The sequence below is a fragment of the Cupressus sempervirens genome, chromosome 2 (genome assembly GCF_028749045.1).
Source record: "Cupressus sempervirens isolate cs-2001-9-10 chromosome 2, ASM2874904v1, whole genome shotgun sequence".
NCBI lineage: Eukaryota > Viridiplantae > Streptophyta > Pinopsida > Cupressales > Cupressaceae > Cupressus > Cupressus sempervirens.
The window spans coordinates 552,506,213-552,523,392 of NC_143119.1; the positions used below are offsets into that span (position 1 = coordinate 552,506,213).

Consider the following 17,180-nt stretch of genomic DNA (forward strand, 5'->3'; position numbering starts at 1 on the left):
TAAATAAAGTTGAAAAAATCCAACATGTTTCATTGAGCTTGCTACTACCTCAGTACGCATGGTTAAAACCTCCTTGAACTCTTTAGTAGTGCTCATCAGTCGGCTTTTTAAGTTATCCACAACTGTAGTCGAATGTTCCGTTGTGTGTTTAGAGATATTGCCACTTTCATTTTGAGAATTACACAGAATTTGAAGGTCTGCAACTGCAGAATTCAATGCTGTAATGTCCTGCTTGATCACTGCTGTAAGCTCTTGGATCTCCACAGTTGGATCATCAAACACAGATGTCCTTTTTGCCACTGCAGAAATAATATAAAAAACATAAAGTCAACCTTTGACAAGGAAAACTAAATACTTATAAACTGAAGTACCCCACTGCAATGAAATTTGTAGATACTCCTAAAGATCTTTACACCATTTCAAAACATTATAGAATGCCAAGGCATTATGTCACATGTCAGTTCCTTCAAGTAATTTGCACATTACCAGCTTTTCAATATGACATAAGTGGAAATAAAAAGTGTCATTACACTCACTTGCTTATTGTGAATTGGCAGCATTATTTCTGAAACCAACAAGCCAAGCTTGCTTAAGTTGTCATTTCATATCAGACTATTGTAAATGAAGAGAGAAAAAATTAAACTAGATCAATATGAAATGGATTCAATATCTATGTTCCATAAAGTTTCCAAAAGAAGGGATGTGGGACATGTTTTGTGGACATGAGGGACCAAAAGCACAAGTTTGGGGATGGCAGAAGGTCAGTGGTGAGGAACTGTAAATTGTATAGTACCTGAAATAATGGTTGTAAAAAATGCGTAAGGAATTGGTATAAGAATTACATATAAAAATTAGGCATACTAAGTAAACTACCAAATAATAAACATATTGTGATGAATGCATTAAACATTAACATTGAAACCTAATATCTTTTTATAGGCTTTTGACAGGCCTCGGGGGAATGGGTGGGCCCATTAGCCATCAAGGTCAGTCAGTGTACAGGCACTAGAATCAACATAGTTTACATTTCTTATTTCAAAAAGAACATTTTCAGTGCTTTTCCAAGGGAGATGGCTGTGTATTTCCCTTAGACAAGGGTTGCCAAGGAGTCTCCTAGACATCCCATCAAAAGTTTTTTTATTAATAAAAAGTTTTTAAAATAATTTTTCAGCGCTTCTGTGGGGATTCCTACATGGTTCCTCTCAGGGTCCAGAGACCCCACGGAATCCCCCTAGATGTCCCCATTTAGAGGGAGATCAGGGACCCACTCCCTCAGACAGAAATGTCCCAAAGACATCTGAAAGGTGGCAGTGATGGTGGCTGAACTGTGGTGGGACATTTCCACATCCTTGTTCCAGAAAGTTGAATGGGGAGGTGGAGAAGGGGGACACATCCTTATAGAACAAGAATCAATATCCTCATAAGAATAAAAAAATAACAGTAAAACAATGATTAAAAAAATAAAACTAGATCAATGAAAAATTAAATCAATATCCTCGTGACAAGAAAAGCAATTTTTGTAGCTAGCAAAACTAAATCCCTGAAAACAAATCAAAGAAATCTATTCGTTCATTGTTGGATAAATACAACTACAATGAATTTGTCTATGAAGTCAGACAGAAATAAATTTCTTCGCTAAACTTCCTTTTCCAAATTTATCAGAACAATTATCAAATTAATTTTACCATGATCATGTCAATCCTGAAAATTTTAGAATGAAGCATAAAGATTTTAAAATGATTGTACCTATATTTGCAAGTGATGAAATGCATAAGAGTCTAAGGCACAGGTGATGAAGTGCATAAGGTTCTAAGGCAGGTTCAAGTCTACATGAATTGTATTCCTGTGATTCATAGGTAATGACCTACAACCTAGGTTATAGGGTTCTGCTCCCATACCACCCTCCTGCCCCCTCCACTCACCCCCAAGCCTCTTGGATCTATAGGAATTAAAGCCGAACTCTGAGATCCCAAGGTGGATCACATTTTGAAACAGTCCACGTACATTTTTATTTTGATAACCTCCGCTGCTCAAACCTCACATTTTCTATTTTTCCATATGCAAAATAAAAGGAAAAGAAAAAGGTAAGCATCCATTAATGCTCTAGACTGATACCTAATATTTTAGGTATATTATGTTTACTTTCATTTATTTTCCTGAAATTTTCATAATTTTTTATACAGATGTACACCACATAGGGCAAAAAACCAGGGATCTTCTGTACGTGAACTGTATGAGGACTGTCAAATCAACCTCTTACTGTAATCTCAAAAAGGTAGAATATAAAAGCTTCCCATTCTCTCACATGCTTTGTAATGAAAAGTTGAGGCACAATCAAAATATTTGCATCTCCTGGGGAAACAGTGTATTATTGAACGGCTCTCAAATGCCAACTTTAAGGTTTCAAAACCTGGAAATATATATGATAGAAAATGCTTCTAGTAAAAGATGTGAATATTTTTCTATTTTTACTTCAACGTTTTGGATCATACTCCATTAAATTTTTTCTTTCATCTTGATGATGGAACATGGAGTACAATAAGAAACTTTGATGCAAACATACAAAAATTTTACCAAAATTCTATATTGTTTACATGGACTATAGAAATATCATTTGTTACTGTGAAATGTCCCTTTACTGGTTTTGTATGATATTTCTATTACAATAATAGATAAGACGTCTATTATTAGTTAATGGTTATCTTGTAAATATCTTTAGCTTTAGTTTGCTTTCGTTTTTTGCTTTCTCTGGAATAGAATGTTTCTATTCTTTACGATCGTTTCCTAAGGAAACATCGTCTCTTCCTTTTGTATAAATTGACCTTTCGGTCTCTGTTATTAATAAGCAAGTATTTACCAATTACCTTGTAATATGGTATCAGAGCTAAATACTTAAATTTTTTCGGAAAAACTTATAATTTCTTCTTAAAATTATTTGTTTAAATTTTTCCAAAATTATTTTAGCTAATTTCTCCAAAACCCACCTAGGGTTTTTCTGCTTTGAGAAATTCCCGAATTACGGGTCTGCAAATCGCATGGAAATCGTGGCCATTTTTTGAAGACTCGCGTTTTTGGGGTGAAAATCTGCATGTTTCTGTATCAAATCTTCATGCTCTTAGCCGTCTCAGTCTGTCATCGTGCTCTGGGAAGCAGATTCGACCATTTTTCATCAAGAAATCTGAAGTTTTTTCAAGCTTTTTTCAGCTAGGGCCGTTTTTTTTTCGAAACCCTAATTTTTGGGGTCGAAAAAAATTTTTGTTTGCAAATTCTTGGTGGGTTTTTCGAGAGCTCAACTGGGTTGTCGTCCGTTTTTCTGGGTGCCTCGATTTTTGAGCCAGCGGATTCAAAAAACGACAGTAGATTCCTTCTGCGCTTTTCGAGCTCTCTTTTGGGTCATTCTCTGATTTTTCTGGGTCTTCCGTATTTTTGCCTCGAAGAACGTGCCTTCACAGATTTTCACAATTTTTCATTGAAAAACGTGCCATGGCATCTCTGACAAATATTCTGCTCGAGCATAATTCCAAATTCAATGGTCACAATTATGGAACCTGGAAGCAGCGCATCATCGCAATCTTCGAATATCGAAACACCGATCAACTTGTTTTGGGTGTTAACCAGCGTCCGACTTCTCCAGGTCCTGATCAAGATACATGGGATCTGAACAATCGAGAGGCAGTAATGCTTCTCAAACTCTCCGTAGCTGATGACCAGCTTTCTCAGATTCCATCCGGCAAGACAGCGGCCGAAATCTGGACACATCTAAAAGGTCTTCATGAGACTTCCGACAAGAGCAGAGCCTTCTTTTTGAAAAACACTCTGTTTTCTATTGTCATGGATGAGCACACCTCGCTCCAGGCACACCTGAATCGCATTCAGGAAATCCGTGATCAGTTACTTGCCAATGGTCGCAAGATGGAGGAAGAGGATATTGTGGTAATCACTCTTCGGAGTTTACCAAATTCCTATGAGCATTTTATCGAGACTCTCAACATCACATCTACTGGTGTTGATCAAAAGTTCACTGATCTCTGCACCCTGCTACTTCAGCAAGATCGGTGGAAACAACAGTTCGTTAGCAGCTCCAGTTCCACCTCCACTGAGCAAGCCTTTGCTGCGAAATCCTTTCAGAAGGATAAGGGCAAGTTTCAGCAACCATCTCAGCAGAAGTCTTCTGCTCCAGCATCCAATGGTACCAAAAAGAAGAACATTCAATGCAACTATTGCCACAAGTATGGTCACATGAAGATTGCATGTCGGAAACGCTTAGCTGCCCAGTCTAAGCAATCAGGTTCGCAACCCAAAGCGAACAGTGCAGAGCACACTGAGCAGGTGGAATCTGCCTTTTATGCCTTCATGGCTAAAAGACCCGCAGATCATGTACAGTCATCTGCCTGGTACATTGATTCAGGTGCCTCTCGACATTTCACTCACCGCAGAGACTGGTTTACTGACTACCAGCCTTATTCAGATTCTGTTATCTTTGGTGGTGGAGAAGAGTACACGGTTGTTGGTAAAGGCAACATTCAAATTCAGTCTATTGGGAGGAAGCTCATATTCCTTGATGTGTACTACGTTCCAGGGATGGAACTAAATCTACTCTCGATCAGTCAGTTGCTGCGACATTCTCCACACTTGGCAGTCACCTTCAATTCACATCAGTGCACCATCACTGATCGGGCGACTAAGTCTACTGTTGCAGTTGGTCTTGAGGATCATGGTCTTTTCAGACTTACTGATTCTGGTGATTCTCAGGACTTAGCTATGGCTGCTCGGCGATCTTCCATCAGCACACTTTGGCATCAGCAATATGTGCACTTAAATGTGCATTCTCTCACAACTTGCTCGGGATGAGCTTGTTCTTGGTTTGCCAGAGATTCAAACCCAACACCTTGGAGTTTGTGATGCATGTCAGGCTGGGAAGCAACATCGCACACCTTTCCCCAGTGGCGATTCTTGGCGAGCTTCTCAAGTACTTCAGCTTGTTCATGTTGATATCTGCGGCCCTATGGCCACTCCTTCTGTTCTTGGGTACAGGTATTTTCTGTTGTTTGTAGCTGATTTCAGTAGAAAAATGTGGGTGTATTTCCTTAAAAAGAAATCCGATGCATTTATTGTATTTCAGAAGTTTAAACCCTTAGTTGAAAAGGAGTCTGAGAAATCTATTATTACTCTTAGATCAGTCAATGGGGGGGAATTTTGTTCTAATGTTTTCTCCAGCTTCTTGGATACACATGGCATCCAACGCCAGTTCACCACACCCCACACGCCACAACAGAACAGTGTAGTTGAACGTCGGAACAGGACAATCACCGAGATGGCTCGTTCCATGCTCGAACACAGACATGTTCCGAAGCATTTTTGGGCAGAAGCAGTTAACACTGCAGTTTATCTGTTGAACCGGTCACCCACAGTGGCGGTCAAAGGTAAAACTCCGGAAGAGGCCTGGTCAGGTCGCAAGCCCAGAATCAGTCACCTGAAGGTTTTTGGCTCTCTTGCTTTTGTTTGGATCCCTGATGCTTCACGCACCAAGTTGGATGCCAAGAGTCAGAAACTGATGCTTGCTGGATATAGCAGTCTTCACAAAGCCTACCGCCTTATTGATGTTAAGACATCTCGTCTCATATACAGCCGCGATGTAGTCTTTGATGAGCAGTGAGGACCATTCATGCCTGTTTCTCCTGTTCCTGATCCAGCAGACCAGCCTATGCAGGTTCATGATTTGGGAGTTCGGCTTCCATTAGGTCCACCTGATGGGAGGGCTCCAGTAGCTCCTACAGCTCCAGTCCTGCCAGTGATACCTGTACAGCCACCTCCGGCTTCTCCTGCAGGATCACCTCGTTTTGAAGATGCTTCACCTGAGTTTGATCCAAATTCTTCTGATCAGGATCCTGCTGATCAAGCATCTCCTAGTACTACTGTTGGTCATTCTCCTCTCCGGCCTAAGTGGTGGGCTAAGACACTTGTTGATCTTCATGATGATGAGCTCGTTGATGGGAGAACTATTCGAAAAAAGAGCAAAACTATAGATTCTGTTAACTTTGCTCTTATGGCCAACATTCACAGTGTGTTTGAACCTCAAACATATTCCGAGGCTAAAGGAATTCCAGAGTGGGAACAGGCCATGCAATCTGAACACCAGAGCCTGCTGAAGAACAACACTTGGGTCCTTTCTGATCTTCCCCTAGGGAAGAAACCCATTAGCTGCAAATGGGTCTACAAAATCAAAGACAAATCAGATGGTACTTTGGATAAGTACAAAGCTCGTTTAGTGGCAAAGGGCTTTTCTCAGCGTCAGGGCATTGATTATGAGGAGACCTTTGCTCCTACTGCAAAGATGAGCACCATCAGATTAGTCCTAGCTATGGCAGCACAGTTTGGCTGGAAGGTTCATCAGATGGACGTAAAGAGTGCTTTCCTGAGTGGTGATCTCCATGAAGAGGTCTACATGACGCAGCCTCCTGGTTTCAAGGTTGCTGGTAAAGACCATCAGGTTCTCAGATTGGTAAAAGCTCTCTATGGTTTGAAGCAGACCCTCGGGCATGGTACATCAAGATTGATACGTACCTCAGTGATCAAGGCTTCAAGAGGAGTTCTTCAGACTCAAATCTGTACATCAAGACTACTGACAGTGACATCATCCTTCTGGTTATCTATGTGGATGATCTGATCATCACTGGCAGTTCGGCATCTTTGATTCAGGGAATCAAACAACACTTATGTCAGTCTTTTGATATGACTGACCTTGGGATCATGCATTATTGCTTAGGTGTTGAAGTTTGGCAACAGTCTTCTGGTATATTCATCTCTCAGTCCAAATATGCCAGAGCCTTGTTAGACAAATTTCGAATGCAGGATTGCAAACCTGCATCTACACCTATGGAGAAAGGTCTCAAGTTATCAGCCAAGTCTGATTCTCCTTCCGTTGATGATACTACGTATAGGCAACTAGTAGGCAGCCTCATCTACCTATCTTCTACTAGGCCTGATATCAGCTTCGCAGTCAGCTATATTTCACGTTTTATGACAGCTCCTAAGGCTGATCATTGGATGGTAGCAAAGCGTGTGCTTCGTTATGTGAAGGGCACTTCTGATTATGGACTTCTGTATTCTCAGAGTTCTAATCCTAAACTCAGTGGGTTCACAGATTCAGATTGGGTAGGCTCTGTTGATGATAAAAGTCAACATCTGGATATGTGTTCAGTTTGGGATCCGGTGCAGTCACATGGACCAGCAAGAAGCAGCAGGCAGTTTCTCTCTCTTCTACAGAGGCTGAATATAGAGGGACTGTTAAGGCAGGATGTGAAGCTATCTGGCTTCGTCGGATGCTTGGGGATATGCAGATGTCACCAGCAGGACCGACTACTCTGTTTGTTGATAACGAAGGCGTTATCAAGTTAGCACGGAATCCAGTCTTCCATGAACGAACCAAGCATGTGGATGTTCATTGTCATTACATACGACAACTGGTTGAAGACGGGACTATAGATCTGCAGTATGTTCCTACCTCAGATCAGACTGCAGACATTCTCACCAAGCCTCTTGGTCCTGATAAGTTTGTCAAATTCAGAGGACAGCTTGGTGTGTTAGATAGATTAACCATTAAGGGAGGGTATTACAATAATAGATAAGACGTCTATTATTAGTTAATGGTTATCTTGTAAATATCTTTAGCTTTAGTTTGCTTTCGTTTTTTGCTTTCTCTGGAATAGAATGTTTCTATTCTTTACGATCGTTTCCTAAGGAAACATCGTCTCTTCCTTTTGTATAAATTGACCTTTCGGTCTCTGTTATTAATAAGCAAGTATTTACCAATTACCTTGTAATAATTTCCAACCTCTAATCAGATCTTTAAAATCAAACAACCAATATTTCAAAGATCCACCAATTTCTCAATAAACCCCAAATCGGGTATGCCAGAAATAGTGCCACAAGCTTCACAGCTTCACCTATTATTAATAAATTTGAAAGTGGACATTTTTACAGAAATTTGAGCAACATAACAGCCTATAAAATGACATTTCCAGATCTGTATAACATGCACACAATAGCTCCCAAACGGAGAACAAAAACAATGCTCATCGAGCTCCCAAAAATAGCACAAAATAGCCAGGCAATCACCACAAAACCTTAATATTCTATCACAGAAGTATAATCATATCCAAATACATATTTTCAGCTCTATTTTAACATTTAAAAGTCTGATATACAGCAACAACCCAAACTGATATGAAATACTCAACCGGAAACACCAAACTCTTACAAAAAATACACCCGAAAACTCACAAATCTGCACTGTTCAGCACAAAGGCAAACTCTGCATGAGCATGCACATGGAATGGCTTCAAACTCCCGTCCTTAGCCTTCCTGGAAACCTGCAAACTCCCGTTCTTGGGTCTCCTTCTCCACAGGTTTGGCAGCCTCTGAAGAATAACAAGAAATGAGCAAAAATCAAGTTCTAGAATGAGCCTAGAATGCCTCCTAACCCCTTAAAAGAGGGCATAACCCTAACTCACGTCCAAGAGGGGTTAATAAAACATATTTTAATAATAATTTTTATTTATTAGTCCATTCGCTTCCAAAGATTATCCCCTTTTGCTGAAACTTCGCCTTTTTGGGCCTGCCTGCCTTAGCGAAGATTATTATTTTTAATTGTTTGAAAAAGGGACATGACAAGTCCTCCCCTTCCAAATATTGCTTGTCCTCAAGCAATGGCTGAACAATAAACCAATCAATCCACCTGAATCCCAAATATAGTCATAAACTATACTACTGCCAAATAACATAGGCTCCTGCAATATCCTCTGCAATATGACCAAGAGGAATCCATAATCAAACTGACAATTATAGCTCAACCAAACTCCAAAATCACCACTACCACAATCAGAAACCCACGAGACACAAACTCTTAGAACATCAGAACCCAAGTAAAGTGGACAAATCAAACTGCCAACACAATAAATACCATTAACGCATCCCACTGGCCTATACGAAATGTACAATCCAACTCTGCAACAATGGTGAACGCTCTCAAATGAAACTATACCAAGTATGGAGAATCCACACACTGTACAACTCCTACAATCAACACAACTCTGTAGATCATCGGCCACTGTCTCATAACCATAACTCCCATGCACCCCTGATGGTGAAAAGCCATCACAAGATAAACAGCAAGAAATGGAACCCAAACCAAATTTTCCTGCCATCAACTCCTCAACACAAGGATCAAATGCTAACTGATGTACATACCCTGCAATTTAATGTTGATTAAAAAAACCAACCTCAGTCAACAGCTCACCATGAACAAGTGATACAACCCACTGTGACTGATCACTAGCTAAGTCAGGAGATGTCATTGCCAAAGGAGTAGAATCAATAACAACACCCACTGAAGCATCACTCCCAAACTCCTGCTCTAAGTCACATATTATCAAGCTGTCAACTGCAGAACCTATCGCCATGTCATGCCCATCACAACTCTCATCTTGAGGCATCAAACTGTCCCATAACTGATGATAAGCACTAGGAACCAAAGTGCATCTCTGTATCATCATCTCATCAACATTGTCATCAAAGGTAGATTGATGAGCATACCTCACAGTGTAATGCTGATAGAATGCACCAATCTCACTCAGTGGCTCAGACTGCAATCTAGATGTAACTAACTGCAATCGATCACTAACCAAGTTGGAACTGACTAGTACCTCTGAAGACATCGCCAAGGGAGTAGTATTACTAGCAGGAACCATGCCAACTGTCGGCTCACCAATATCACACATGATCTTTGATACAACCTCTTTAGTCTCCGTGCCATTAGTACTAGAGGTCACCACCATGTCAGGCTACCACAACAATCTGCTACAGCACCCAACTCAACTGAACCTGACTCTAGTAGGGACGAACCCGATATGCCAACGTTAGTATCAAGGATGGATGCATCCCCATCTCCACTATCTTTGACAATCTCGACCATGGACATCCTCAAATCACTAGACACCACAGCTTGTGACTGTACAGAATCTGGTAAAGACTGTAGTTGCTCTAACTCCATGGTCACCTTAGCCAAATGAAACTGTGACTCCTTGAAAGCCAACTGTGTACTCTCAAGAATCTCAGAAGTCACTTCAAGCTGCTAAGTAAGCTCACTCACCTCATCTTCCTTGGCCAACAATGCATCGTATGTTGTACTGCCCCACTCAATAAGATAATCTCTACCGGCTACCAACTACATATAATCTTGTCTCAAAATTCGGATAGCCTCCCATAAAGAGTGGAACTCTGTCAAGGAAAGATAACTGCCTCCCTGCTCATCACTAGTAGAAGAACCCCATCCATAAACTGCTAACAATTGACGAGCAGCATCAAAATGCTGGCAAGCGATAGCAATGTCTCGCTCACTAACTCTCAACTGATTAGACACATGATGGCACTGGCTAGACTGTCTCCTACAAACCTCCTCTGATGCACTGTCTAAAGGAGTATCCTCAAAGTTACTAGTCTCTAGAGTATTACCATCCATATCCTGTGAATCAACTCCAAAGCTCATATCAACATATGGAGTATCAAAAATTGTAGCACTGATGTCTAACTCCTCTGTACCAAAAGAAACTGCTAAGGAAACTAAGTCTTCAAAACTACCCACTGCATCCTCCTGGATGTCATCAATGCCAATATGATCCTGGGATTCATCTGTACACACTGCCAAATATGAAAGATCATCAATACATTCCAGCAAGTATGGTCGACTGGATATATGAACAAAGCCCAACACCGGTGTATAAAAACTAATACCAGCATCGGACAAGCTGCTAGCACAAGAAAAGACAACACCGCGCAATCTGCTAATTTTATCCATGATAGCACCCAAACAAACACTGCTACCAAAAAGTGTTAAAGATCTCCAATCAACTAAATCCCAAATGCCAATATAACAATCTCGAGTCCATATACGTAAACTATAATCAGCTAGTAACTCAAGAAAACTCCTCACCTGAGTAATATGACCAATACCAACTCCACATACCTGTCATGATGAGATAATGAAGTCAACATAGTGTCTTTGTTCACTTTCAGCTGGTTGGACAAATCATGTGAAGTACTACCAGTCTCAACCTCATGTGTCGAAGCATCTAACTGTGCCTGATACTCTCTCTCAGAAAAGTCATGAATGCTCAATGTCTGCTCATCTCTACCAAGTATCTCACCATCATGCACAACAACATCCTCATAATCATCATCCTTGAGGTCAAATCTATCTATCACTCTTTGACTAAAATCATCAAATGTAGTTACCTGATCATGACCTTGAGTAGTCATTCCATGATACCACCAATCATAGGCTGCATCTTCCAAGTGTAGACTTGCAATTTGAACAGCATCACTCTCCTTCATGGGGTTAAGTGTGAAGAAGGTCTGTAATTTTTGTAGCCATGCTCTAGCTGAAATTTTATTTGTTCCATCAAAAGTAGGTGCTATAAACTTGCTTATTTTATTTTTGAGCTCTCTTCCACTTATGTCATGCTCCCTTCTGTACTCTTTCTTGGGCATCAAAGTGTTCATCATATCCACATATTCTCTAAAAAGAACTAAACTGCGAAAGTCATCATCTAAACCATTGTAAGTAGCTCTTAATGCAATCAAGTTACCTGTAACCTCTTCCATGGGATTAAGGGCTGGATTTGGCACTGGTGGCTCATCTGCATGCAGAAAAGTAGTTTTTGTTGATTGAGAGGGTGTGAGTTTCAGATTTCTTGACTCCTCTGAAGTGCTCCCTTTCTCATTAACAGATGCAACTCCTTGCAATTTTTCTGTCAATATTCTGCCAAACTATCCACTGTTTGCTTCTGAGTATTTTGGATGTCTTGGAAGAATTTTTTTGCCATCTCATCTAGATTAGCCATACTTTTTTCCTTCCTTGGATTTTATACTTTTACTTTCAACTGGAGGTTTGATCAAAATTTCTTTATTCTTTTCTCGCTGTAAATATCTCTTTTCTCTTTCACTTAGTTGCATGCAACCATAAATTTTGACATGCAGCTGATTAGAAGCAACATGCAACCATAAATTATGACATGCAAGATCTGGGTAGTTGTCAAAACTGACATGCAAGATTTGGGTATTTGTCAAAACTGACATGCAAGATCTGAGTAGTTGTCAAAACTAACATGCAAACTTCTACAAACCCTCAGGCTGGCAAGATCATGGCTCTGATACCACTGAAATGTCCCTTTACTGGTTTTGTATGATATTTCCAACATCTAATCAGATCTTTAAAATCAAACAACCAATATTTCAAAGATCCACCAATTTTTCAATAAACTCCAAATCGGGTATGCCAGAAATAGTGCCAAAAGCTTCACAGCTTCACCTATTATTAATAAATCTGAAAGAGGACATTTTCACAGAAATTTGCGCAGCATAACAGCCTATAAAATGACATTTCCAGATTTGTATAACATGCACACAATAGCTCCCAAACGAAGGACAAAAACAATGCTCGTCGAGCTCCTGAAAATAGCACAAAATAGCCAGAATCACCACAAAAACTTAATAATCTATCACAGAAGTATAATCATATCCAAATACATATTTTCAGCTCTATTTTAACATTTAAAAGTTTGATATACAGTAACAACCCAAACTGATATGAAATACTCAACCGGAAACACCGAACTCTTACAAAAAATACACCCGAAAACTCACAAATCTGCACTGTTCAGCACAAAGGCAAACTCTGCATGAGCATGCACATGGAATGGCTTCAAACTCCCGTCCTTAGCCTTCCTGGAAACCTGCAAACTCCCGTTCTTCGGTCTCCTTCTCCACAGGTTTGGCAGCCTCTGAAAAATAACAAAAAATGAGCAAAAATCAAGTTCTGGAATGAGCCTAGAATGCCTCCAAACCCCTTAAAAGAGGGCATAACCCTAACTCACGTCCAAGAGGGGTTAATAAAACATATTTTAATAATAATTTTTATTTATTAGTCCATTCGCTTCCAAAGATTATCCCCTTTTGCTGAAACTTCGCCTTTTTGGGCCTGCCTACCTTAGCAAAGATGATTATTTTTAATTATTTGAAAAGGGGACATGACATACTGTACATATATAGTTCCTTTTGGCTTTCGTCAATGCTTTACTGATTCAATCTCAACTTCAATCTAAGAGGGAATTATCATGGTTATTAGGTAATCAATATATATTATATTGTCAAAAGATGTATACCTTAGTTCAATGGTATTTACAGCATGCAATAAATAATTGCTGTATAACATGCTAAATGCTTTTCCTTTATCTCTTCATGAAACCTGATAAAATTCTGTGATTTCAAACAGCTACATTCTTACAGGTTCTTATTACATTCTTGCCTCTTTATATAGTTACTTTGCACCTTGCATTATTATTAATAATCCATTTCGCCCTTTCCTTGTGTATGATTCCAATTCTCCTCTATGTCATTCTTAATACTTTTCAAGTCATGAAAGCTATTTAATTCATTCAATTTAATATTTGAATTCATGTCATCTCACCTATAGATGCTAAACAAGCACTGTCATTGGTTGTATTCTCTCCAATTAAAAGTTTGGGTTCTACCCGTTTTCCAAATTTTGATATCAGCATTTATTTATTTTCTTCTTGAAGTGACTTTTGTGCCTCCTATGTGGTGAAATTCTTGATTATGCATGTCTTCCCTTTCATTTGATGACCACTAATAGCTTCTCACCTCAGAATGAGCTAAGCAAAGTTCAAAAGAATAAGAATGGATCTTTCCATATTTGTAAGAATGGACCTTTAAATTGTCTTGCTACTACTTTGCATTCTCCACACACACACACACACCTATTCCATGAATAATGCTAGGGTGACTTGACTGGTATTACATTTATTTGTAGAATGTGTTTTTCCACCAATTGAAGCTACTACTTGCGTCATACAAAACCAGTAATATAATACAACACACATTCAGAACAAGCCAACTAAGTTAATGAACCTCACATGTCAGGGTTAGCTGCTACACAGTGAAGAAAAATTATTTCAAATTCCCAACCAGTTCATTGTGTGAAAATCCAAATGTTGGGTTGAGTAAAAGTTTGTTAGAAAATACGAACTCTGCATATTTGTGGCACAGAGGAAGATTTTCCTTGACCTTTATAAAACCTTATATCTCGTTACTACCCTTGGCTGGTAATATGACATTTGTAACAGAGCACTTTATTGTTTGCTCTTTATTAGTATCATCATAAAGCCCATGGCAAACAGAATGTAGTAGTTCAGTGATAGTAGAAAGCAGATTTCCACAATCCAGAAAACAGTAACACAATTGAATCCAGAAGCATTTCAAAAGTTCAGTGATATTTAAAATAATACAAAACTTATTTCTGCATCCGAGGCATACACATGGGTGTGATATTAGCAATTGATTGGTTTTATAATTGAAACAGTTACAATTTGAGAGTACAAGCCAACACAGTTTACATGTAAAGAAATTATGCTAACAGGGGTAACTGCAGCAAAAAAGGCCTATAGGAATGTACTGGAAATAGAGAGGTGATAAAAAGGGAAGAAGCCAATAATATTAAAAATCAGAATAATAAAATTAGGTGAGAAAGGCAATGCATGTACCCGTTTGTTTGTTTTTTAATTTCTTTCATGTACATATGGCAATAACAATACCCAGTGGGCCAGTACCATTTGCATGAATTACTAACAGTCTTGCACTACAATGCAATGTTGAGAACATCAAATATTTAAGCATCAAATTACCATGAACATACCATGCATATGCTTTAAGAATTATACATTCCAAATTATCAACTCACAATTTCCATTATACAATCCTACAACCCTGATGAAATAATGAATGTTAATTATGAGTAATAGGCGGATGACTACTTATTACACCAAAACTAAGCTCGTACTCCTGACATAACCAGATCCTATTTAACTGTGAACACATAAAGTCAATTCAGGAAAGAAATTGCTTGCGTGCATGTATTCCAATGCTTCAACACCAAGAACACATCTATACTCTGACCAGTCGTTGAAGAAGATAAATCTCCTCTTTTGTTCCCAGGAAGACATTTACAAATTAAAAATGATTAAAAAGGCCACATCATTGAAATTCCATGAAAGCAACGCAACAACAATCATGAATATGCAATTAATCAAGACATAAAGCATAATCATAAGGAAGCCCCAGGCCCATAGATGGAGACCCAATCCACGTACACATATCCAATCTCTGTTCACTAGATTGAATGTTATTTAAAAATCATAAACGTATCCATACAACCCCACAACCTATTTCAAACTGAGATACACCCATTTCCATAGTCTTAGTACACGTCCTAAGTGGCATGCATAAATATTTGCAAATTCCCAATAACAATGTGCTAAAACTTGGTTTTAATTCTACAGTATAACATCTCAAACAACAAGAAAGACCGGCAGCAAAAAGCGTTCAGAGTTAAGAAAGCAAAGGATATTGACAATGCAATACGAATGGATAATCATGACAGAGTGCACATCACGGAAACAATTTAGAACATAATTTTTCGTATAGGCAACTTACATTTTGCCAATTTAGCAAGTTTTTGAGACGTCTGATGGATGCCAAATCCGACCCTGGATGCTCTCTTGTTGAATTCTGATTGCAGAGAACCGTTAGATCTTGGACCGGCGGAACTTGCACCATCTGTAGATCCATTTGACTGAGAAAAATTTGAAGAAGAATGTGACTTCTTTAACCTTTCTACCACGGTCTGAAATTCTGCTGTCCTATCCCGATAAGACGACTGGGTAGGTTTTACAGGCATTGCGGAATGTTAATTCTTTATCCAATTGCTTGCGAAACCCCGACGCCTGATTAAAACTTTGGATGTCTTTCAGATCTCTTTGTTTCGTCGGGATGGCAATAGAGTAGAACCTGTATCAATAGGTGCATTCACCCTCTAGTATTGCATTCGAGCTTTGCAAAATCTGCCAGACTGATACTCAAAACCAAGCCCTCTTTCCAGATCTATTCAACCGCACATGTGCAATATGGACACAACTAGCAGAAAACTTGCATGTCAAAACCTCGTTCGATCCTGCATTACAAAGGCGAAATTAAACCAAAAAAAGAACAAATAAAAAAATAAAAAAGTCGCCAACTTCTTAACCCTATGTCATTCAATTGCAGGATTCAAATGATTTTACTCCAGGACATTGAATCGTAGGGTTTTAACTAATTTAACCTTGGTCTGATATCAATCTCGTCCCAAAACTATCGCATCTGGTGTGATGTACAACTGTGAGGCAACTCATCGAAAATTGAACATGCGACCGCCAGGTAACAAAATAATTTCAGATGCACAACGAAATAAATTAAAACTGACCTCCTTCGAAGGAAACTGCGAGGCACAGAGCACCCACGGATGTTTATGGAGGCGTAGATTTAAGAATTGAACCTGCAATCTGAATAGGACTAAGAATTTGTGATTTTTCTTAGGTTCGATTTTTAACTTTTTCTGAAGGTCGACAGTTCAAATCCAGGTCGCTTAACTTTGGTGTCGGAATTCTAGTACATCGGGGGCAAAACATGCGAGGGATTTTTTTTTTGGAGGTCGTAGTGGGTAGAGGAGTAATTATAGTTTTTTTTTTTTTTTTTTTTTTTTTTTTTTTTTGTTGGTATTTCTCTTATTAAGTTTTAGTAATAGGTTTTTTTTAAATGATTTCTTTTTCATATTTGATAAATTGAATTTAATTGTAAGATGTTGAAATTATTGAACAATTTTTTAAGCAATATTCAAATTTTTTAAATATTGTAAATTTTATAACTATATTTTAATCTTCAACTTTTTTTTTTTTGTATTTTCATTTTTTAAAAACTTATATTTACATTATTTAATGTTCATTCTACATTTTTATCTTAAATTTCATTTCCTATCTACCCTCGTTGCATGTACAAAAGCATGCGACTACTAGTTTATTTTGTTTGTACATATAGAGAATTTGAATTAGTATGCATGTGAATTTGGTGTAATAGTAGTGTGGTTTGTCAATTTTATTTTTTATTTTTTCGGATGGGTAATTGCTCTTATTATGTCAAAGGTGTACTATATTGAGGAAAACAACTTAGGATTGTTGATCAAGAGTTGAAAGTCTATATAACATCTTGCAAGACCATTGAAATGATCTTGTCCA

General features: G+C 38.6%; 1 protein-coding gene across 2 annotated transcripts in view; it reads right to left on the reverse strand.

The window, feature by feature from the left end:
* The window catches only part of SYP32 (syntaxin of plants 32), a 53,556-nt gene extending 36,974 nt beyond the window's left edge, over positions 1–16,582 (reverse strand). Inside the window, exons 1-3 of one of the 2 annotated variants that reach the window (XM_089814529.1) lie at positions 16,373–16,582; positions 15,568–16,084; positions 49–299 (exon numbers count right to left, since the gene is read on the reverse strand). In XM_089814529.1, coding sequence (XP_089670655.1) covers positions 49–299; positions 15,568–15,811 — 495 coding nt within the window. In that variant the 5' untranslated portion in view covers positions 15,812–16,084; positions 16,373–16,582. Of the gene's footprint in view, positions 1–48; positions 300–15,567; positions 16,085–16,231 lie in introns of both variants that reach the window. The other variant, XM_089814530.1, reaches the window with a different exon arrangement.
* Between the last annotated feature and the right edge of the window lie 598 nt (positions 16,583–17,180).